This window comes from Electrophorus electricus, chromosome 22 (assembly GCF_013358815.1).
Source record: "Electrophorus electricus isolate fEleEle1 chromosome 22, fEleEle1.pri, whole genome shotgun sequence".
Taxonomy (NCBI): Eukaryota; Metazoa; Chordata; class Actinopteri; order Gymnotiformes; family Gymnotidae; genus Electrophorus; species Electrophorus electricus.
The window spans coordinates 3,135,848-3,161,092 of record NC_049556.1 but is presented as its reverse complement, the minus strand read 5'-3'; the positions used below and the strand labels follow the sequence as shown (position 1 = coordinate 3,161,092).

General features: G+C 44.0%; 1 protein-coding gene and 1 pseudogene across 1 annotated transcript in view; one reads left to right on the top strand and one right to left on the bottom strand.

Annotated features, from left to right (window-relative positions):
* Window positions 1-25,245, bottom strand: part of LOC118240651 — a 659,061-nt pseudogene that overhangs the window by 554,956 nt on the left and 78,860 nt on the right.
* Window positions 1,107-25,245, top strand: part of LOC113585651 (E3 ubiquitin-protein ligase UHRF2) — a 53,593-nt gene continuing 29,454 nt past the window's right edge. Inside the window, exons 1-3 of the mRNA XM_027023261.2 lie at window positions 1,107-1,320; window positions 20,009-20,320; window positions 23,954-24,240. Coding sequence (XP_026879062.2) covers window positions 1,168-1,320; window positions 20,009-20,320; window positions 23,954-24,240 — 752 coding nt within the window. The 5' untranslated portion in view covers window positions 1,107-1,167. The remainder of the gene's footprint in view (window positions 1,321-20,008; window positions 20,321-23,953; window positions 24,241-25,245) is intronic.

The window sequence follows — 25,245 nt, the reverse complement described above, 5'->3', positions numbered from 1 at the left end:
TACAGCACATCTATAAATTTGTGATTTTCAAGCAACGTATAATTTTAAAAAGCATGCCTTTCTTTAATTTGTTTTGTGCAGACAGGTTGAATCGTATTTAAAAGCCTTTAATTATGTGACAAACCACATTTTGCTGCTCACTAAATTTCATTTGGTCGCTATCTAAGAAAACATATTTTATTTGTTTGCCATTAAGTTGCCTCCGCTGACATATAAAACCTTTTACTCACAGGCCAACCACTAGGTGTCACTCGACTTTATAAAATCTTTGGCCAGTTTTAAGTATTTTCGCCAATGCTCTGATACCTGTAGTCAGAGGTTCAGAACTAGAAAAGATAGTATATACTACTTTATCTTTGATAAATTGATAAGTTTGTCAGGGTGGATTCCATACATTTTTATGTGATTTAGCTAAAGTCTGAAATGTGCTGTTTCTTTTTTATTTATTTATTTTTTTAATTCCTGCACCTTATTTCTACTTTTAATTAAGAAGGCTACGGCACTTTACAATTAAGCATGTTTGTCCAGAATAAGTGCTAACCTTTCCTTGTGTTATTATTCGAGACACGACAGTCTAAGATACCAAAACCGGTCGTCTTATTTTTACATGGTTTATGTCTTATAACGGGTAGATAACAGAGTAATTCTAAAATACGCGACCTGACCGTAAATATTTACCTAACACTCCTCGCTTTCTCTTTCATTCACTTAGCAAACAACCAAAGGAGCAATACGCCGCCAACAAAACAAAGCTACCGAACGGACATGCGAGAATCGGGCCTTTGAATGATGTGCGCCAAGATCGTGTCGGTTCGCCAGACCCTCGTCTCTGGATGTGTCAGACATGCGGGGGGGGGGGGGGGGGGGGGGGGGGGGGGGAAATGCGCTCTGTGTCTTTAAAGGCAAATTTCTGCTGCCGTTTTTTTTTTTTTTTATTTCGCGAGACTTGCTTGGCGCCGTGACCCCATGTGAAACGCCTCCTGCAAGAAAGCGCTTTCTCCGCCGCAGAGAAGTGTGCATGGAAGCCTGAGCACTTTCTGGACGAGCCCCTTCCCCCCCCACCGCCCCCGAAACCGTCGTAAACACTATTTTGGGTGACGTTTTTTTTTTTTTTTTATTTTTTTTTTTTTTTTTTTTTTTCCGAGTAGCCTATCGACCAGCGGAACGATGTGGATCCAGATCCGCACCATTGACGGGAAGGAGACCCGGACCATTGAGGATCTTTCCAGGCTGACTAAAATCGAGTCTCTAAGGCTGAAAATACAGGAGATATTCAATGTGAACCCGGAACAGCAGCGCTTGTTTTATAGGGGGAAGCAGGTAAACGCATCCTGTCCTTGAGAAGCCTTGTTGGTTTGACGCTGCGCGTTTTGCCTCTGTTTTGTGCTCTGGGATTATGCAGCTAGGCTGCTAATGTGCCAGTCGGCTTTGGGGCTTCCTGTTTTGATGGGAATTCGCCAGCGGTTCTTGCGCAAGAACCGAGCAGCCACGGTCCCAAAACAGTGCGTGTGCATGCTAACTCCCGCGCACTTGTCTCGCGTGTTTGCTAGACATGGTTTTTTTTTTGGTTTTTTTTTTGCGAAGCACGTTAGCGTCGTGCTTCCCCGTTCGTTTCTGTCGTCTGTGTTTTTGTGAAACGGGTGGCTCGAGCGAAACGCGGTTCGCCGTTCAAAGAAACGGTGCTCGTTATAGACATGGCACGCGTGACAGCGGCTCGCTTATCACCGCCGCTGTCAATAAGTGCATTTTCTAAGCGCGTAAGGTGTCCTTAACGTAAGCTGCGCGCCGTGTATACGAATGAAGCCCTTTCTGCGTCCGCTAGAAGCCCCGCGCAGCTGTTCGCCCGGCAATAGCCCCCATTAATGCAGCCCGTGCACTGGTCGTGACGTCGTGTTGTTATTTTGGTTCGCCTCGTGCGATCATATCGCGTATTTGTTTACGCCAGGAGGACGCGTTCGGTTGCACGTGCTCCGCCAGCCAAAGCCGAAGGCGCCGTGTTTACAGCGCGCGCGCGCCAACGTCACACGGCGGACTTTAAAAAGGCAGAGGCGAGTCTTTTGTGCACATGCGTTAAACAGACATATCATAACAGCGTGGCTGAGGCGCCGTGCGTCGCGGAGATGTTCGCGTCGCCGTTCTCGCTCCAAACCGCGGTGCTACAAGTCGTTAGCGTTAGGGCTTGCTTGGATTAAGTGTTGGGATGATGTATAAAAAAATGACCGGGGAGTGTAATAGTATTATTTGTAATCACTGGATTGGTATATTTTGCGTTAGCGTCTCTTACAACTGTGAAAGCCCACGGTGACACAGTCATGCAAATTGTAAAAGGATCTGTAGATCTGGTATCAGTTGTTCATTGTATTATTATGATGTGTGAGCACTGTTCAGTAGTTTACTTTAAACCCGGAGTTTGCAGTAAATAATGTATTTTATTTTCCAGTACATTAAATGTACTGAAATAACCATTTTTGTGTTAAAATGCCATCTCTGTCGAAAAGTGAAATTATGAATTTGAAAGCCACGTTTCCCTAGTTCCATTGCAAAATGCAAAAACAAACCCGTGTTGACATCATATCAGATCTCTACATCATGCACACACACACTACCATCATACCACTGCATGTGCACACAAACCTGTAGAGAGTATGACTGGGTTTCATGTCTGTGCCTGTTGCAGGGTATTTACTCATTATGTGGTCAAAACACGTCACACCAAAGCCTAAGACACAGACCTGTAACACAGCTGTAACACCTCGGTAACACTAACAGATGTGGCAAAGCTGCTCCCGTTTGAATTAACATTCAGACTTTTTAATCTATAGGAATCAAGAGGAGTTAGGCTTGTGTTGTGATGCTGGTCTTGGTGAATGTATGCTGTTGTACAACACAGTGGAAGAAGTGCACTAAATCTTTGTATTGTTTAACTAACCTCTGAGCCACATCATGAGTCTATTGTAGTGTATTGTAATTGCTGTCTAATAAGTATATTACGGTAGACCAGTGCATCTTTGATCTGGTAAATGGCTGGCCTTCTATATTTTGCCCCAAATCATTTGTAGTTCTTGGATGATTTGAATGGCGTGTTGTGTTATTATACTACCCACAGAGCGCCCGTCTGCTTAAAACACCCACAGGACACCCCTTTGCACTTTCTAATTGGTCAAAACACGCATAAACCGCTCATCTTGGGTGTCAGAGTTTGGTCAAGATGAGCAGAGTGCATGGTGCAGAAATTTGAGCATCTGATTGGTCAAAACATCCACGTACCACTTGTTCACTTTTTGACTGGTTAAAACACCCACAGAACACTCATACTGAATGTCAGAGGTTGGTCGAGATGATCAGAGTGCTCAGGAAAGAAATGTAATTTTAGTTAGTGATGTTTGCATATTGCACCCTTCTGCAGTATCAACAAGGCAGTATTGATACTGATAAGGAAACATTATCTCTGTAGATGTCCCCTGAAGCAGTGTGGTCCTACCACATGTCAGTCTGGTTTACAGGGTGGTCTGTTTGGATTATTACAGAGTTCTGGCACATTTCACTTGTTTGTATTTAGCTAAAATAAATACAAACTTGTTTGTATTTAGCAGAATTTTTGCAATTCTGCATTCGTGAATTAAAAAAAAAAATTTCATCAACCTGACTAGTTTGACTAGGATTGAGATTAAGTTTGAATTCATTTCTTCGGTTATTTTTGCTGTTAAAAAACACTTTAGAGAAACTCTGTGTTCCACTGTGTCACAGATCGATGCGTTTGTTGTTCGGTTTCAAAAGAACGTGAGGCGTTGAAGGTAAAAGGGGAACGCAGGGCCTCCTCGTACCCCCAGTGCTAAAATGCAGATGTTGGCTGGGGTGTGAAGGCTGGGACTACTGTTTTGTGTGTGTGTGTGTGTGTGTGTGAGACATATCTGCAGCCTGTACACACTGCATGTAAAATGTCATCATTTACATTTGCATTCACGCCACTGTGTCACGTCCGTGTGTCTTTGTATTTTGTGCATGTGGTGTGGGTATCTGTGTGTGTGTGAGTGTGTGTATATATGTGTGTGTGTGTGTGTGTATGTGTGTGTTCTGTGGGTGTCCGTTGGTGTCTGTGGGTATGTGTGTGTGCATATGTGCCTGTGTGTGTGTGTGTGTGTGTGTGAGTGAGAGAGAGAGAGAGCAAGAGATAGAGAGAGAGAGAGAGAGAGAGAGAGAGGAGCACAATGGCGGTGAATTGAGAAAGAACACAAAGGAGCTTCATGACTGCCCTTAATCTGAACAATCAGCTGTGAAAGAAACATGCAGACACACACAGGCTGGCAGGAAGCAGCCAAAAGGCAGTTAATTGCTTCAACCCTGTAGTTCGCTGTAATGGATAAAGGAGCAGAACTGTCTTCAGTAAAGTGATGTACGTTCATGATTCGTGTGTTTGTATGTGTTTTTGTGTTTTGAGAATGGGAGTAACTGATTCATTGAGGAATTCATGTTCTTTCAGAAAATATATTTTATTAAACTAGTTTCCATATTGTTCCACCTTAATCATGCCAATGCATTTAAATTATGGTTAAATGAAAAAATAAGTGCGAAAGATATGAAGATATTGCAGATCATTTCTGAACTGCCATGGCTGTGCTTCTGGATTAGCCCACGGCGTCTGTTATTTTCTGGTCGGCGCTCACTGCATGTTCCTCGGCGGTTTGTTCAGCGCGGCGGAGGGAGAGGTTTCAGGTCTCTCTCCCCAGTGGTCATCTTGGGCTGTGTGAGCAGCTCTGTGTTGACGCTGTTCACTGGAGCAGTGTGACCGGGAGGAAGTGAAACGCCTCTCGGACTCGCACGGGCCACCAACCGCCGGGGTCACACGCAAGCGCACGCCACTTATCTGGTCAAATACACAGATGACCTTTGCTACAAAGTCACACACGGTGACCTAACCACGAATGGTGTAGAATCGTTTAGATATGTTTTCCTTTTTTGCCCTTGTGTTGTTAATAAAACAACACAGTATTTTTTTTTGTCAGTGTATGAGTGGCATGCAATAGTCACGTGAAAATAAGTAGGTAAAGAAAGAAAGAACATTATTGATCCTAAGGGGGAGGTTCTGGAGGGCATGTATTTAGTGTGTGAATGTATGGATGGTGTGTAATAGGCGTGTGACTGTGTGGGGGACGTGTAATAAGCGGCTATACGTACGGAGGACATGTAACAGGCATGCGAATATATGGAGGACATGTAACAGGCATGCGAATATATGGAGGACGTGTTATAGGCATGTATATGTATGGACAACATGTAATAGACTTGGGACCGCCTGGGCCACGTGTAAGAAGCTTGTGATTGTACGAAGGACATGAAATATGCGTGTAAACGTATGGGCTGTGGGTTTGACTGAGCTCAGCTTAAGGTTAGTGAGAGTTATGAACTTCATTGCCACAGAGGGGGAGTGTTTCTATATGTACTGGTCATAACTCCAAGTCCTGAACTCTGGACTGTCTATTTCTCCATCTGTTTCATGCTGTCCCTTATTCAATTGATTTCCTTCCTTTATATTCACTCCATGAAGAGCCTGTTTAGAGTGTGTAATGTTCAAGGTGTGTAATGTTCACTATGCTCCCTGGATTTCTAAACAAGCACTGCACACCACCCTCCCACCACATGCTTCCAGTCAGTTGATTTCTGGTTCCAGGATCAGTAGCTGTGCTTAGAACCTCATTGGACAATTGTCCAGTGTTGATTTAAATTTGCTCACAGAGCAGTTGAAAAGGCAACACAATAGAGAACCCGTTAATGGATCAATTTGTTTATTTATTTTTACAAATAGCAGCGTTTTTTGTGTGTGTGTTTTTGGGGTTTTTTTGCTAAAGAACTGATTCTGTAAAAGGTTAACAACCTACCGTCTTGCTCATAAACGGGTCACCTTCATGACAGTGCTCTCCCACTGAACCATTTCTGTCCTGTCTGTTCATTGGCTCATGGTCCCACTACCCGCAAGTGATTGGCTATTTTTGAAATATATACATTGACAGTTGGGTAGTTAATGTTAGTGTGTCAGAAGCCCCTTTGAAGGCATTTTCTTGATTTGGGGATTATTTGAAGGTTTTCTGCACCACATATTTTTACTTGGGGCATAGAATCTTTCTTAATATTGAATTTTATTAAATAATTAGCTATTCACTGTTACGCGTTACTTGCCACTGACATTTAATCCTATAATAAAACTACAATTAGTTAAAATTACAACAAAAATGCATGGCATTGATTCTTTATATGAAGCCGAGCAGCATATTTAGTGATGTTTGGGTACATCTTACCTCTGCAGCTGGACTACTCTCACGCGTGATGTGCGTATTAGCTTAATTGTGTCTGTGTGTGTGGGGTGGGTGGGTATATGTGTATCACCAGTCCAAGTACCATATGTGACCCTGCCATACGTTACCCTGTTATGTTACCCTGCCACGCGTTACCCTGTTATACGTTACCCTGCCACGCGTTACCCTGTTATACGTTACCCTGCCATGCGTTACCCTGTTATACGTTACCCTGCCACGCGTTACCCTGTTATACGTTACCCTGCCACGCGTTACCCTGTTATGTTACCCTGCCACGCGTTACCCTGTTATACGTTACCCTGCCACGCGTTACCCTGTTATGTTACCCTGCCACGCGTTACCCTGTTATGTTACCCTGCCATACGTTACCCTGTTATGTTACCCTGCCACGCGTTACCCTGTTATACGTTACCCTGCCACGCGTTACCCTGTTATACGTTACCCTGCCATACGTTACCCTGTTATGTTACCCTGCCACGCGTTACCCTGTTATACGTTACCCTGCCATGCGTTACCCTGTTATACGTTACCCTGCCACGCGTTACCCTGTTATACGTTACCCTGCCACGCGTTACCCTGTTATGTTACCCTGCCATACGTTACCCTGTTATACGTTACCCTGCCACGCGTTACCCTGTTATACGTTACCCTGCCACGCGTTACCCTGTTATACGTTACCCTGCCACGCGTTACCCTGTTATATGTTACCCTGCCACGCATTACCCTGTTATACGTTACCCTGCCACGCGTTACCCTGTTATGTTACCCTGCCACGCGTTACCCTGTTATGTTACCCTGCCATACATTACCCTGTTATATGTTACCCTGCCACGCGTTACCCTGTTATACGTTACCCTGCCACGCGTTACCCTGTTATACGTTACCCTGCCACGCGTTACCCTGTTATATGTTACTCTGTCATACAGTACCCTGTCATATGCTACACTGTTAAATGTTACGCTGCCATATGCTACCCTGTTATATGTGACCCTGCCATATGCTACCTTGTTATTCATTACCCTACCAGATACTACACTGCCATACGTTACCCTGTTATACATTATCCTACCATACGTTACCCTGCCATACACTACCCGGTTATGCGCTACCCTATCATATATTACTCAACCACACATTACTCTATCATACACTACCCTGCCATACATTACCCACCCATGTGCTACCCTGCTACCCAGTTATATATTACCCTGCCATATGCTACCCTATTATATGTTAAGCTATCATCTATCATATATTAGTCTACCATACGCTACCCTGTTATATGTTACATAGTTTCATCTGCCATTTGACACTTAATGTTGCCAAGAACCGCCTACTACTGCAGGGCAAGGAAATTTAACTGACACAAAAATCAACCAATCACAGTACTTCTATTTTGCCATGACATGTAGAAGGAGGAAGTTTTAAAAACACAAGTCACAAAATAAACAGTACCTCAGCAATATTGAAGTATACAATTGCTCAGTTGGATGTGCTGTATGTGTAATGCCAACAAAACATCTGGAAAGGTGTTCATGGTAAATGTTGGTCTGTAGCACTTCTCTCCTCGTTTTGGTGCCCACAGGCATTTTGGGAGTTCTGAATGTGATATTTAATCACCCAGATGCGATCTCCACATTAATCTCTTCATTTTTCAACATAAGCCACAGCTGTGCCTTTGTCTGTGAGGTACTTTCCTTGATCTTTCATAATTGGCAGAAAGGAACACAACCATCAAAATCGGATGACTCGGAAACCCGGAAAGTTTTTCACCAATAATTAGCACTGCCTGAAATATAAATATAATAGTCCCTGGGCAAACAAGCAGTGATGTCTCTTACTTATTGCTATCTGCTTTAATCAAAATTCTTGAATTACTTTTAATTATAAGATATCCCAGACCTCTTTCAGTCCCATGGATATATTTTGCTCTGACGGACTCATTTTACCTCACTGTATGCAGTGGTTCGCTTAGCCGGAACAACAAAACTCTGATTCACGTCGGACAAGTACAGAGCGATGCACTGCAGTGCATATACATGGGAGTGTGGATAGCCAGTCAGATTGCAGCCTGACGATGTGGCAAGGTTAACATACCATAGATACGAGTCTCTAGCTATGTCTGGGCGGGCCGTCTGTATGTCTGTATGTCTGTGTATGCTACCATTATACACTTACCCTACCATGTCTTACCAGATCAGCCTATCAGCTATCATGTGGTTAGCATGTTTGCCTCATATATATATATATATATATATATAAAATACACACACACACACACACACACACACACACACACACACACACACTGAAAACTACCATTGCAGGAAAAGGAAATCCTGTTATTCCCTTCTCTTATACACCCTTCCCTGTTATTCCCTTCCTTGTCATACACTACCCTGATATTCTCTTCCCTGTTATTCCCTTCCCTGTCATACCATACCATTATTCCCTTTCCTGTTATTCCCTTCCCCGTCATACACTACCCTGTTATTCTCTTCCCTGTTATTCCCTTCCCTGTTACACCTTACCCTGATATTCCCTTCCCTGTTATTCCCTTCCCTGTTACACCCTACCCTGATAATCCCCTACCTGTTATTTCCTTCCCTGTTACACCCTACCCTGATATTCCCCTACCTGTTATTTCCTTCCCTGTTACACCCTACCCTGCTATTCCCTTACCTGTTATTTCCTTCCCTGTTACACCCTACCCTGCTATTCCCTTACCTGTTATTTCCTTCCCTGTTACACCCTACCCTGATAATCCCTTACCTGTTATTTCCTTCCCTGTTACACCCTACCCTGATATTCCCCTACCTGTTATTTCCTTCCCTGTTACACCCTACCCTGATATTCCCCTACCTGTTATTTCCTTCCCTGTTACACCCTACCCTGATATTCCCCTACCTGTTATTTCCTTCCCTGTTATACCCCACTGTTATATACCCTACCCTGTTATTCCTTTCCCTGTTATACCATACCCTGTTATTCCTTTTCCTTTTATTCCTGACTTGTTATTCCCTTTTCTGTTATTCATTTCCCTGTTATTCCATACCCTGTTGCTGTATTTCGAGTTGTCTGCCAATGTCATAGATTGTCATCGGCAGTTTCTAAACTCATAGTCCGAGAGTGGCCCTGCTCTCTGGGTGGGAGGGATGGTTTTGTTTCCCACCCTTTCTGTTGAACAGTCATTATAGCCAATCACAGACATCTCTTGGGTCATGTATAGAGAATTAAGTAGTTAGTGCTCTCCTCCAGTGCATTCAGCTGTCCTGTGACAGTGCAGGAGTGGAGAAGACAAAGTTTCACATGTCTCGGAGGAAGCATATGGTTATCCAGGGTGCTCAGGAAAGTATGACCTCATGACAACATAACTGAACAAACTCCATGGTAACCATGGAATACCAGCACGCACTTATGTGTTCTGGTATTTGGGATTTGGTAATATATCATGAAGTCAACTTGATTTGGTCTGACCGAACCTTTAGAGAGGCAGTTGTTCATATATTCACTTGTCTAGATTGTAACGTGTTTCCCAAGTCAGCCTGGTTTTGAACAATGTATATAGCTCAAGGTAGCATTGTTCGATTTGCATAGATTTTGGTGAAGGTGCTGGATGTACGTGTAAGGCTAGGTGCAGGTTTACTTGTTGGACAGTGATACACTGAAGAGGCATCAGCCTTTGTGCTTGGGAATCTGGATTCTGGGTCCTGGACTCTGAACTATGGGGATTTGGATTCTGGGAATGTCTTTGTTTTTTATGAAATCACTTTAATTTAACCACAGGACATCTTTAAAAAGCTGTGAAGTGAATTGCCTTATAGTTTGTGTTATTTAAAAACATGTAACACTTTGGCCTTTTTAGATTACAGATTACATCGCTATGTTTAGGGTTCCTTTTGACAATACACATGTATAGTAGATAAAATAAGGGAAATGGAAATGTAAATCATTTCAATGATTTCTTATTATATTTTGAACCATCACTACGGACAGTTGGACAATTCAAACAGGTTACTTCTGAAGATCTGGAAGCAGTAAAGATGAAATTAAAGTTTGGCATATCAAGAATCATGTAGATATTCAGAAGAAAAGCAAAAAAAGGGAAATAAGAGTGAAAAATATGTCTTGGTCCCTGTTTATGAGGCAAAGTGATGCCACACAGCACAACCATAACTACTGTGGCCAAAAGAGTTGGGTGCAGTGGAACATAAATAAGAGGGTGTGGCCAAAAGGGTTGGGTGCAGTGGAACATAAATAAGAGGGTGTGGCCAAAAGGGTTGGGTGCAGTGGAACATAAATAAGAGGGTGTGGCCAAAAGGGTTGGGTGCAGTGGAACATAAATAAGAGGGTGTGGCCAAAAGGGTTGGGTGAAGTTGGTAGCTCAGTGGTACTCAACTTGTAATCGGAAGGTTGTCAGTTCAAGCCCCACCACCACCAAGTTGCCACTGTTGGGTCCCCTGAGCCCTTAACTAACCATTCAATTGCTAAAGTTATAGTCAGTCATAATTGTAAGTCTCTTTGGATAAAAGCATCAGCTAAATTCCATAAATGTAAATTAAGTGGAACTTAAATAAGAGGGTGTGGCCAAAAGGGATGGGTGAGCTGGAATATAAATAAGAGGGTGTGGCCAAAAGGTTTATGTGAGATAAGAAGTTGGTGAAAAGTCCCACTATTACTTAAATAAACAAACTGGTCTATAGCAGGGTTTAACTAAACAAACTGTGGTTTATAGCAGGGTTTAAATAAACAAACACTGGTTTACAGTAGTGCTTCTCAGTCCTCAGGGCACAGTACATGGTCCATACTTTTGCTCTCAACTCATCTGAATCAAGCCATTAAAGGAGCAATCGGTCATTTTTACCAGCTTAATTTTGCTAACAATATTTATAAAAGTGATTGTTTATGATTTTTGATTTTATCTTTAAAGTGCAGCCAAAAGGTTTGTGTGAAGTTTAGTGGTTAAGGTACTTGACTTATAATTGGTAGGTTGCTGGTTCAAGCCCCTCCACTGCCAAGTTGCCACTGGTGGGCCCCTGAGCAAGACCTTTAACTTTCAATTGCTCAAGTTGTACTCAGTCATAATTGTAAGTTGCTTTGGATAAAGATGTCAGTTAAATGCTATAAATGTGAACTGGAACATAACTAAGAGAGTATAGATAAACAGATTGGGAGAAGTGAGATGAAGAATCAAAATGCTTTGTAGTCCTTAGTTTATGCGAGAGCAGGTCCCCAATGTGGAAGCAGCCATGTTTAATATATATTTAGCACAGAATCTCTGAAACATCCAGGCCACTAGATGTCAGAGAAATGGTTTAATAATGTGAAGAAGAATCATAATGTGGAGAAGGAAAAAAGACTTATTGCACCTTTAATACCACTGAATACCTAAAACAGATGAGCGGACTGTTGTTCTACGACTATTCTCTCGCAGTGTCGTAATTCCACTTATCTGAAACCAATTTAAAAAAAAAAGTAATTTGTCAGTTTATACTACATAGTTTATGCTTTGTCACTACATCCCCTCGTCTGAAGCTGTACTGTGTCGAATGTAATGCATGTCCTAAAGAAACTCAGATCTTACTGTTCTTTGTTTTCAGTGTTCTCAGCTCTTCAGATATCAGTTTGTCAGTGTTTTCAGGCCTTCAATCAACACAAGTCTGAGAATACAAGAAAAGGCAGTAAAGCTCCACTTGAATTGATAACTTAACTAGTTGAATTCAAAGCACTGCTATTGTCAGTCGTTCCTGCTAGAAAGTAACTGAACAACAGAACTGAATTATCTATATTAACAGATAATATTAATAATCTATATTAACCCCAGAATCACTTTACAAAATGTCTTCTGAAAAGATAAGTAAGCAAAATAATCTAACAAAAGTTAATCAAAGGTTACTATATCATTTGTCACATTTCACGTTCAGGTGATTTTTTGCAATAATTCCTTTAGGACTTAAAAAGTGGGTGTTGATACAATATTCACTTGTAATGTTTTAAGATAGAATTTTACTGACAATTTCCATTTCTATTGCTATAAAACACTTGGATGGAAACATGACCAAAGTCATATGTCATCAATTAGACAGACCAAGGCAATTGCATGACTTTCACCAAGTTACCTAGCAACATACAATAATCACTTAAGGTAATAAAAAAACAAAACATTGACGTCACTAGCTAGACTAACAAAAACAAAACCCCAGCCAATTACTGCAAAGAAAAATTAACTGTAATTCGTAAATTACCGATATTTATTTAAAAATACAGCAGTATGGTGGCTGAGCATTTCTCCGTTGGCTCTGAACTATTTGAATTATATGAATTGCTCAAGATGACATTGTTTGATTTGCAAATAATTTGGTGAACATGCTGGATGCAGGTTTGTTTGTTGAACTGTTGATATACTGAGGAGGAATCCAGCTGTGGACTTGGCATTCTGGACTGGGTCCTGGGCTTTTGCCTGGGATCTGTACTTTGCGCTCTGAGCTAGGTTCTGGATGCTGGGCTCTGAGCTCTGGGTTCTCAACTTTGGGCCCTGAGCTTTGAGTTCTGGACATTGGGTTCTGGTCTGAGCTCTGGCCTGGGTTCTGAATGCTGGGCTCTGAGCTCTGGGATCTGGACTCTGGGCTCTGAGCTCTGGATTCTGGACTGTGGGTTCTGAATTCTGGGTTCTGGATGCTGAGCTCTGGATTCTGCACTCTGAGCGGTGGGTTCTAGACTCTGGATTATGGAGTTCTAGACTTTGGACCTTGGCCTCTTGCCTCTGAACTCTGGGCTCAGGGCTTCTTCTCTTCTTCAGGAGTTTGTGTGTAAATAAGTCCTTACTTAACAGGTCTGCTTTTCCATTTTCTCATATTCCTCAGCACAAAATGCCCAGTGGATCCATAAACAGGCTGTTAAGTAATCAGTGTTGCAAGGAATTCAATTAGCATTTTAGTTTTAGTAGTGATCTGTGTTTTCTTGTAGAAGATTGCCATTGCTGGGGATGTAGTGCCCAATTTTTATATTTCACACTGCTGCACTCCATCATAGTTTATTTTTTATGTGGTACTTTTGTTGACAGAAGCGCTTTTGCATTTTACTGCATTGATTTTCTGTTCTGCATTCATTATTAGGAATCAGTTGTGAACATCCAAAGATGAAAGTAACCAGTGTCTGCTGTCAAATCCCTTTGGACTCAGCCACACTTTTCCCACCACATGAGCTGCAGGTGGTTTTTGGCTGCGCGCTTTTAGAATTTTGATGAGGTTCAAGAAGTTAATATCCCCCTATTGTTAGAATCGATTATGTGGCATTATTACATCCTGATTGGATGGCCTAGTCATCTGCTGTTCGGAACACGCCCGTGTAGTGGCCCTTACTGTCTGCCTGACCTTCGTAACATGGTTATCCGTCAGGTCTGCTTGCCGTCCGTCTCTTCCCTGTCTCTCGGAGGAGACATCAAAGAAAGAAGCAGTGCTAAATATCCCCATTAAGAGCAGATGCTGTTACGCTCGGATGGTGATTGCAGTTGTCTTGCCGTCGAGAGCTGTGATTGGCAGAAGTGGGTTTGCAAGTGTGGATTGGCCACGTTGTTCAAGGTGTCCGTTCAGGCTGAAGCCCTGTTTGTAGTCTCCCAGTCTTGCACCAAAACAAAGGTGTAGGCAAAGCATAAAGGCCTGGTTGGTATCTAAGGTGTTACAGAGTGTAACTGTATAAAGCTGTAAACCTGAGTCCCCATTGTGTGTGTGTGTGTGTGTGTGTGTGTGTGTGTGTGTGTGTGTAATAATAGTAATTTTCATATGATTATTCCTAAAATGCAGACAAAACAAGAGTGGAGTCAGATTTCAGATTCTTAGAGCAGTATAGGAAAAGACATCCTTGTTCCTGTTGAGTCCACACCACTCATTAGTTACTGTAGATATGGAAAAAAAAAAAAAGATTTAGCAGAGACAATGGAGCATGTCAGCAGTTTTCATCATTAATTGTGTGGTTGTGTTTTTTGTCTGTGTGTGTTTGTGTGTGTGGGGCATCCTTCCTGACGTTTTTCTGATGTGCGTGGTTCCTCGTGATCTTTAAAATGGCGGCCGCTCCTACCGAGGTTCTGAAAAATACGGTCGCGTGGAAACGAAGCCCTCTCGGCGTCACGTCTGAGCCCTGTGTTTGTTTAACCGGGGTAGCCGCAGCAGTGGCGTTTAGTACAGGCAGTCTGGAATGTGGTCAAGGTGCTGGTTTGCCCAACAGAAGGGCTAAAAACCAGGGAATAAAAATTCATAAACGGGCGCATTGATGTCAAGGACGCTATTAAGAGAAGAATCGATTTGGTTTAGACAAGCAAGGCGAGTTGGTGTAGACAGCGACACTCCTGATGGTGTGTGCTGTTTTTTTTTTTCCCACCATGCGGGTTGTTGATTAGAATGCGACCTATTTTTCTCTCACTCTCTCTCTCTCTCTCTGTCTGTCTCTCTCTCTCTCTCTCTCTCTCTCTCTCTCTCTCTCGCTTGTTGGCGGAGGAGCAGTGGGGGAGGGGAGGGTAAGGCGGAGTGATCTGTTTGCCCGAGCGGAGTGGGGCGTCTCCTCACGTTTCCCAGAGTTCCAGAGGGCTGGGTGGGTGCAGCAGCAACGCTTTTCGCCCGTCCAGCTGAGCTGCCTCCCAGAACGGCGTCCACACGCACGCAAACGCGCGCGTACAAACACTCACGCGAACACGCACTCATTGACGCAAGCACGCTCTTCGGCCTCGTTTGTACCAAACAAACAACACACACACACACACACACTCTTAGGACACTCTTATACAACATGGCACAAGAACATTTGTTCAAAAACGTGCACACGTACTAAAACACACATTTTCCTATCACACACCGACACACACACACACACACACGCACGCACGCACAGGCTCGCTGATTCAGAACCAATGAGCCACTTAGCAGTCTGTCTTAACACTTCCTGACGGTGCAACGCCTTCTTAAAGGTTCGCGGATTTGACACTGTCTTACCGTGCAGGGTGGGCACGACAGCCGTGGACCACAGCCAGCAGGCAGGCCCACAAAATGGAGCAGAGCTCCCACCCTGTCCGCCATTTTGGGCTCTACTCCCTGGACCGTGGTACGATCTGCTGAAAGCACTCCGACCTGCTCCCGTCACTGCGTGTTAACTCTTTCAGGACCACGGTGTGGTTGGAATGTCACAGAGACTTCTGTTGATGATGTCGCAATGGTAACTAGCCATTTGTGACTTCGGATAACAATTCAATTCTAACGTGTAGAGAATTTATTGTTAAGAAGCTCCTTCATGAGAGGTTGGTCATTGGTTTGTTGTTAAGGACCTCCTCTGCGAGAGGGTCGGTAGTTGGTTTGTGAAGGACCTCTTCTGTGACAGGATTTGTGGTTGCGATGTGTCACTCTGGCCCTTGTGAGCTCACAGAGGAGACCGTCATCTCACCCTGCCTCCATTTCAGAGCACAAACGCCTCCATGTTTCTGAACAGGACGAAGCCGCACATACAACGTTAGAGACCGACGGTCATACTAGCCTTCACTGCCTCGAAAATAAACACACACACACACACACACACATACATAAGCAAAAACGCAGACACTCCTGCACACACCCACACACGCATACACACACACATGCACACACGTTTGCCGTTCCACATGTGGTTGCTTTTGACTGGGCTTTCCAAATATTTCCCCACTGAAGCGTTCAGTTGCTCAGTTAGTAGATGATGTCTTTCTTTCCACGTTAAAGCAAGCGAGAAGATCCTTCTAAATAGACAAACAAAAGTCTTTTGGCTCGGGTTCTTCTCTATTCCCCGATAATGCTGGAACCCATCCGTCTGATTTTAGAGTCAGGACATTTTCACTCGTGTAAACAAAACCCAACACATTTCCCTTAATCATAGATGGCGGATGTTTCTCTGCTGAGTAGCAACTGACTCATGGTGTGTTCAGACACACAGCAGGCCTGTTCTGTCTGTAATGTACCGTCAAGCGCACCTGTCGTAGAAGGCAAATCACTAATGAACTGGGCTCCCCATACCATGTATTGGAATCAGGTCGATATAAAAAAAAAACAACAAAAAAAACTAAAAGCTGCTGGATCAGATATTGGGAGAGAAAAAAAATTAGGGAAACAAATCCAGCCCAAAAACATCACAGTGGCGCTTTGCAGGTCACGTGGTATCAGCTGGGTTAATTTGAGAAGAGTTTATACGATGGTGTAGAGTTCAAATATGGCGTTTCCCCTCACATTAACGATACACTGAAATGCAAATATCCATGCATTGCTATCATTAAAAGAGACAAACGGCGTTTCAGCAGCGTTCACCGCCATGGGTCCACGGACCAGCGGGGTGTGTTTATTAATCCGGTCTTTATAAAGAAGCAAACCGACGTTTCCAGTTTGGCCGTGAAGTAAAGGAGAGGACAAAGAGCGGGAGAAACCGGACAGAATGATCGAGAAAGCGCTCCCCTTCTCTAAATCCATCAACTTAATTGCTCTACGGCTTTAGCATATTCACACTCCGTGAAAAAGAGGGAAAAACCGCTGAGTTTGCCGTTAGCCTGCTGAGTTTTACAATAAGCTAACTTCAGTGAACAGCGTCCATGTTTTTTTTGGTTTGTTTTTTTTAGACGGAATAACCGTCTTGCAGTCAGATGACGTTTGTGTGGGTTTTAAGCAGAGGTCGAGCGAAGAGAGACTGGTGGCTCTGGTAGCCGCTGCTCACTTAGTGCCTGGTGTGGAGGGAGCGGGCAGGCAACGGATTTACCGTTGAAATCCACAAGACGAATTGTAAAGTCAACATTATGCTGATGTGGAATTACAGTTGCATTCAGTAATGAAGAAAAAATGCAGACGAACTAGTGTAAATTTCAGGAGTCAGTGTGGAGTGAGGCAGCCAAACAGCGGGGGGGTGTGTGTGTGTGTGTGTGTGTGTTGGGGGTGAGTACAGTACAACTGAGAACAAAACAGGTGACCAAGGCAATAAATATAAGAGTTTCTGTATGGCAGTGGAAGGGGGAAAAATGCTTTAGTCTCGTAAAGAAGGTTGTTCTGTATTTTTACAATTTTGTTTAGATTTCACCAAAGTTTCACCAAAGCAGCTGAATCGCAGCTCCACAGCGGTTTTTAACAACAAATATCGGATCAACATTCAAACGCAAGATATCCTTATCAGATTTGTACAAAAAAAAAAATTTATATCATACAATTTCTACATAAATGTAACACACAGAACACCAGCCACACAAAGCGCACTAACAACATCCTACATGTTCTATTACATCAGCAATTACAACGAGTAACCTTTATATTTTATATCATATTTTCCTTTATATTTTGATCCCTGTCACATGTCATCAGTTTGTCTTTGTGCAGAGGACTGGTTTCCAAGACGTCCAGGAAAACAGGCGTCCGCGAAATCTCGGGAGACGCGCCTGCTCGTGTTTAGAGATGTCAGACTGTGGATTAATTAAGCTGCTAGTTACACGTGGGAGGTACGAGGAGACTCACGCTTAACGCATCCTGACTGCTCAGAACACGGAAGGGGTTTTATCTAGGAGGCAGGTTTTAGTTGCGGGTAGCCGGTAACTGTGAGCGGCACGGCAAGTTTAACGAGGCTGTGAGTTGCGTTGAAAGGTCTGGGTAATTGAATTAAAATGGAGGTCACGCGTGAAGGCGAGTAAATATCTGGGAGGTGGGTGCGAACGTTTGGGCTGCATGAGGGAGCTGGTACTCCTGCTTGTGATGGGTGGAGGAGCGTAGCCGCGCACACAGAGGGTGAACGGAGAGGTGTAGCCTGTCGGGGTGGAGGGACGTACGGAGCAGAGCTGTAGGGATGGAGAACAGTGGATCTGGGTGTAGGAAGAGGAGCTCAGCCGACGGCGCAGGGCGGACTCCAAAAGCCAGAGTAGGAAGACACAGTCACAGCCCTGCTGTTAGTCATCCTCCATCTAGTCCCCTCTAGCTCTCTCTCTCTCTCTCTGTCTCTCTCTCTCTCTCTGTCCCTCTGTCTCCTTCTCTCTCTCTCTCTCTCTCTATCTCTCTCTCTCCCTCTCTCTCTCTCTCTCTCTCTCTCTCTCTCTCTCTCTCTCTCTCTCTCTGTCTCCCTCTCTCTCTCTCTCTCTCTCTCTCTCTCTCTCTGTCCCTCTCTCTCTCTGTCCCTCTCTCTCTCTGTCCCTCTCTCTCTCTCTCTCTCTCTCTCTCTGTCCCTCTCTCTCTCTCTCTGTCCCTCTCTGTCTCTCTCTCTCTCTCTCTCTGTCCCTCTCTGTCTCTCTCTCTCTCTCTGTCCCTCTCTCTGTCCCTCTCTCTCTCTCTCTCTGTCCCTCTCTCTCTCTCTCTCTCTCTCTCTCTCTCTGTCTCTCTCTCTCTCACACGTACACACATGCTCTCCCTCTCTGTCCCTCTCTCACTTCACACACACACGCGTGCACACACAAACACAAACGCATAATAAGGAGGGGAGCGGTGGGTCGGTCATGGTTTTGTTGGTGTAGACGGGAGAAATGGCAGCTGCGCTCTGACTCAGGACTGTGGCACCACCCACTACAAACACACCACCACCACCACCATGTTCCCTCGGTTTGCACTGACGAAACAGCGCAGAGAGGAAACAGGGAATCTTCAAACACACAGACACACAATGGAAAATGTGACAGTGTAGTATGGTGATAAGTCTTCACGTAAGAAGGAAGCCATTTTCCTGTGCTGCGTCTGCGGTAATATGTTGCACTATGCCAGGAAAAAAGTGACAGAACCAGATAAACTATTTGTGAGTGTGTGTGTGTGTGTGTGTGTGTGTTTGCGTGCGTGCGTGCTGGGGGGGAGGGGGGGCTTTTTGGTTACCATAGTAATCCCCCCCCACGTGACCGTCACGATTCTGAGATTTATTTATTTATTTGTTTATTTATTCATATGATTGCAGCAATGTCAGTACGGCTCAGAGCGCTAGCGCAGTCCGCAGTGAGAGTCGCTGTTTGTGGCTAGGACCGGAGTTAGCAGTGCGGATAAGTCCAGGGTTAGCAGCACGGTTAATAGGCCGAAACTGCAGCACCACTCTGCTTGTGCACATCAGCTTCAGGAACAATGAAAACACTCGTATGTTCTCACACAGAGGGCTGGTTTGGCTGAGTGAACGTCCACGGGCATGTACACGTGCACACACCTTCACACACACACACAAACACAAACACATTATGGCGTTATGAAACTGGCAGCTTGTTAAGTGAGTAAACAAGAAAAAGTATCTGATAAGTGTTGATCAGTGTGTTTAGAGTGTGAGACCAGCTGGCTGTGTTTTTTTTTCTGCTGTGCATGCATGTTAAGGGTTAACAATACATCATTTGATAATTGTTATCACGATACCAGCCTTGGAAATACTGATACTGCAGAATGCAAATGAGCCCTTTAACAAATCACGATTTTGTCTGTGTGTTGTGGACATCTTGACTAGTCTCGGATGAATGTTCTGTGGGTTTCTTTGTGAATCACGGCATTTACACGAAACAAAACATTAATATTTCGTAAAAAGGCCTTAATCTTTAATCACATCACATTAAGGGCTATGATATTTTTAACAGTGCACGGAGTATTGCACTATAGTTCATAGAGTGTGTGAGTAAAAATGTGTGTGTTTGTGTGTGCACTAATATTTTTACCTTAGTGTTCATTCATCTCTTTTCTATTTTATTTATTTATTTTTGTCCATAGATGGAGGATGGCCAAACCCTCTTCGATTACAACGTTGGCCTCAATGACATTATCCAGCTTCTTATTCGCTCACAAACTGACCCACCAGACAGCCCCGCCCCAAACAGTTTTGAGGGCGTGGTCTGTAACACAGTTCCAGTCGCCGCTAACACGCTCCCCAGCTTGACTGCATCCACAGCTACCACAGCTTCCCCTGTAGCGGTCATCAGTAACCACGGAAACGGTTCCAAACCATGCAGCATGACGTCAGACAGTCAGCCGTCGACGTCATCTTCAGCGGCTCTCAGAGACGCAGGCGTGGGAGTGTACAAGGTGAGCCAGCTGTGAGCCACTGGAGATTCCGAGCTGAGACACTTTTAAGACAACCCCAAGACCGGAGAAAGGATGGACCACCACTTAAATAAGCCCCTTTTGACTATTAATTTCTTCAATTTTATTTAATTGATAAGAAGTGATGGATGTTGAGGTATTCCATGTTGAAGTATTTAATGTTGGGATATATAATGAATCATCAGTGTTTTTTACCCAGTAATAGGTGTAATATTAATATATGGAATTAATTTTAACATAAGAAAAAGAAAGTTCTCTTTAATGTCAACGGGAAAAGATTTTTGTGGATGGAAGGACGCATTTAAGACAGGACACATATATTAGATTGATTTTCTAAATCTTCAGATGTGCTTAGTCTAACCCAGTGACTCTGTAATTAGTCTGTCCACACTGCCCCCTGGGCAGGGCTGCATGTCTGCCCCGCAGGCTGGGCACCTGACACACTGCATAGTGACCCTGATCTAATGATTACTGTCTCCAGCATTACAGCGATAAAGCATATTATCGAGTTGCAAACTCAGTTCAGAAGCGCTCTGTGTGAGTGTTATAGGGTCTCCCATCTGTCTCGGTCATGTGACCCTTTTCTTGCGGCCCTACATAAGTGAACTGTTAAGAGCAAATGGTTTTGATCGATGTAATGATCCCAGGCAGTTACTACAGAGACCGCAGCAGTTTAACTTTAGTAGACATCTGCTGGAGTACTTGTGTTGGGATTTTACTTTTATTTTACTTCGTTATGGTATTTAACACTGTTAATTTCTGAACAAGTTTTCCATATTTGTTAGGTTTCAAAGCAAAAATACCGACAGATTGACTCATTGACACCCTTATTCCGGACAAGTATTTTTGCTCCTACAGAGAGTAGATCACGTATTTCGGAGAGTAGATCATGTACTGGAGAGTAGATCACCAGTACTGGAGAATAGGTCACATGTTTCAGATAGAAGGTCACATGTTTCGGAGGGTAGCTCACATGTACAGGAGAGTTGATCACATGTTTCAGAGAGAAGGTCACATGTTTCGGAGAGTAGCTCACATGTACAGGAGAGTTGATCACATGTTTCAGAGAGAAGGTCACATGTTTCGGAGAGTAGCTCACATGTACAGGAGAGTAGATCACATGTACCAGAGTGTAGGTCACATATTTCGGATATGTTCCTTAGCATTCTTTGCCAGACATAAAATATGTTATGATCTTTTTAAGTGGCTTGTTTAAAAAAAAGTGTCTTTGTAATTAATTAGTTGATTGAGTTGTGTTTGTGTGGCCAAAGATTCAATGAAGTCTTTTATGGTTGAAAACCAATGACTAGACTGCTTGTACAAAGGAAAGATTAAGTAAAATGAGGCCATTAAAATATGACATGGTAATGGTATGTGACAGACAGCAAATGAACAATCATTTGCTTAATATGATCACTGATTTAAATTATCGCAATATTTGATAATATCGTTTATCAGCCTAAGACTACTACTTAGTGATACTGACTTAGTGCCACACACACACACCACATAGTGAATCGGTTCACAAATATACACACCACATAGTGAAATGGTTCATAAATATACACACCACATAGTGAATCGGTTCACAAATATACACACCACATAGTGACACTGTTCACACTTTCACACACCACAAAGTGAAACTGTTCGTATTTACACCATTTGACGCTAACTAAATTCCACACACACACACACACACACACCACACAGTGAAACGGTTCAAACTTACACACACCACAAAGTAACACTAACTGAACGGAGCACACAGACACCACATAGTGCAACTGTTCATAGTTACACACACCACATAATGACACCAACTGAATGGCACACACACCACAGTGAAACCGCACATACACCCCCCCCCCACACCCACACCCCCACACACACACACCCACCCACACCCCCACACACACACACACACACACACACACACACACACCCCCACCCACACATCCACCCACACACACACACACACACACACACAGACCCACACACACACACACATACACCCTTCCACACAATCACACACACCCCCCCCACCCACACACACACACACAGACCCACACACACACACACAGACCCACACACACACACACACACACATACACCCACCCACCCACACACACACACACCCCCACACACACACACACACACCCACACACACACACACACACAGACCCACACACACACACACACATACACCCTTCCACACAATCACACACACACACACACACATACACCCTTCCACACAATCACACACACACACACACACCCACACACACACACACACACACACACAGACCCACACACACACATACACCCTTCCACACAATCACACACACACACACACCCCACACACACCCTCCACACACACACACACACACATCCACACACATACACCCCCCCACACACACCCCACACACACACACACACACAGACCCACACATACACCCTTCCACACAATCACACACACACCCACCCACACACACACACACACACCCCACACACACCCTCCACACACACACACACACATCCACACACATACACCCCCCCACACCCCCCCACACACACCCCACACACACCCTCCACACACACACCCCCCACACCCACATATATGAAAGCGTGTAGTGAACTGAGGGTGCCAGTGTATGCCAGTGTTTTCTGGCATGACGTTGCCCTGCTGAGTGGTGGCAGAGTTTCGGAATGTGCGCCTGTGTGAATCTCTCTTGCTCGCTCATTCCTTTTTCTTCCTTCTTCTTTCTCACCCTCTTTCTTTCTCTCTTTCCTTTTTTTCTGTCTCTCTCCACCTCTCTGTCCATCCCTCGCTCTCTCTTTGTTATATGTTTTATGTGTGCGAATGCGTGTCACACCGACAAAATGCGTTTGTTGTTCATAGCCATAAAAGTTTGAATGTACAAAGGTAAGAATAAGAGAATGTAAGTCTGTAGTTCATAACCACATCTGTCTGTCTGTCTGTCTGTCTGTCTGTCTGTCCAAAAGTGCTGTAAGCATGTCTGTCTGTCTGTCTGTCTGTCCAAAAGTGCTGTAAGCATGTCTGTCTGTCTGTCTGTCCAAAAGTGCTGTACGCATGTCTGTCTGTCTGTCCTAAAGTGCTGTACGCATGTCTGTCTGTATGTCTGTCCTAAAGTGCTGTACGCATGTCTGTCTGTCTGTCTGTCCAAAAGTGATGTAATCACGTCTGTCTGTCTGTCTGTCCAAAAGTGATGTAATCATGTCTGTCTGTCTGTCTGTCCAAAAGTGATGTAATCATGTCTGTCTGTCTGTCCAAAACTGCTGTAAGAATATCTGTCTGTCTGTCTGTCCTAAAGTGCTGTAAGCATGTCTGTTTGTCTGTCTGTCATTCTGTTCATTAGATTTAGCATCTGTTACTATGGTTACAGGAGCATTTCAAGGCTATAGCGGCAAATTGAGAAGGGACATGACATTGACTGCTTTTTACAACCATTTGAGAATGTCTCTCATCAGTAAAAACGTCCGCTGGGTGAATGTAGCTAGCGTGACCCTCTAATATCAGCGTCACAAAGCCCAATATTGCAGTAATGATTTACTGTGCAGTAGCAGCCTAACCTCGCTCCTCTCCTGCCCCAGATTAATGAGCTCGTGGACTGCAGGGACATCAGCATCGGCGCCTGGTTCGAGGGCACCATCGAGAAAGTCACGCCCCCCACCAAAGCACACGGCAGCAAGGTGGAAACGGCGCCCCCTGCCGCCAGAGTTAGGCCTAGCAAACGGACTAACGGAAAGGCGCCGGAGGCGGAGCCAAACGGCACAGGCAGCGTAGGATTACACTCGGACGGCGAGGAGCCCTCGACGTCCCGGACGGTTGCCGCAGCGCACGGCAAAGACGACGTCACGTACCACATCAAATATGAGGAGTAAGTAGCCGTCACAGCGCCTGGTCTGGAATGTTTGGCCAAACATCAGCACGGTTTTTTGTTGTGTGAGGTAAATGTGTTCTGTCTGTCTCAGTGAGACAGCAATGCATGCTGGGAAAACTGGCGTTTGGGAGGGGGCCAGGGTTACATTCAGACGCAGTACTGCTAACATGGCCGGAACAGACTCAGGGTCAGTGTTAGTTTCTACGACAAGTTGCCTTGTCTCTCTTTCTGTTTCCTATCTATGTCTCTCTCTCTCTCCCTCTCTGTGTCTCTCTCTGTGTCTCTCTACTTATTCTGCTCTTTTTCTTTTTCTCACTTCCCTCCATCTGTCTCTGAAAAACTAAATCTGGTGAACATTTCAACAGATACAGAAAAGCACAGCCAGCTCTTGACTGTGAGAGAGAATTTAGTGTGACTACAGTCATAGTGGCTATTCCATGCAACACAACACACATTTTTTTCTCAAAGATATGTCCTTCATAATATAACTTTAACAAATTGTTCCTGATATTCTGAGCTGTGCTAATGGAGACAGCTCTATGTTATACTGGAGACAGTTGAATGCTAAGATGGACAGTGCTATGTTAATATATACAGTGCTATGCTAATAGAGACAGTGCTATGCAAATAGATACAGTTATATGCTAATATAGTCAATGCTATGCTAATGGGGACAGTGCTATGGTAATATACGCAATGCTATGCTAATATAGACAGTACTATGCTAATGGTAACAGTGCTCTGAAAAATGAGACAGTGCTATAGTAATATTACATTTACATTTACAGCATTTAGCAGACACGCCAGTGCAACTTACTGTGGTGGTTTATTATCTCTGTGGAGGAAATCCATATTCTGGTACAGTGTTAATGGAGACAGTGATATGCTAATAGAGGCAGTGGTGTTCTGTGTCAGACATAAGTAAGAGTCCACTGATTTAGTAGCTGGTGTTCGGAAAGTTAAGATCTAGCCTATCAGACAGAGAGAGGTATGGTACTAATG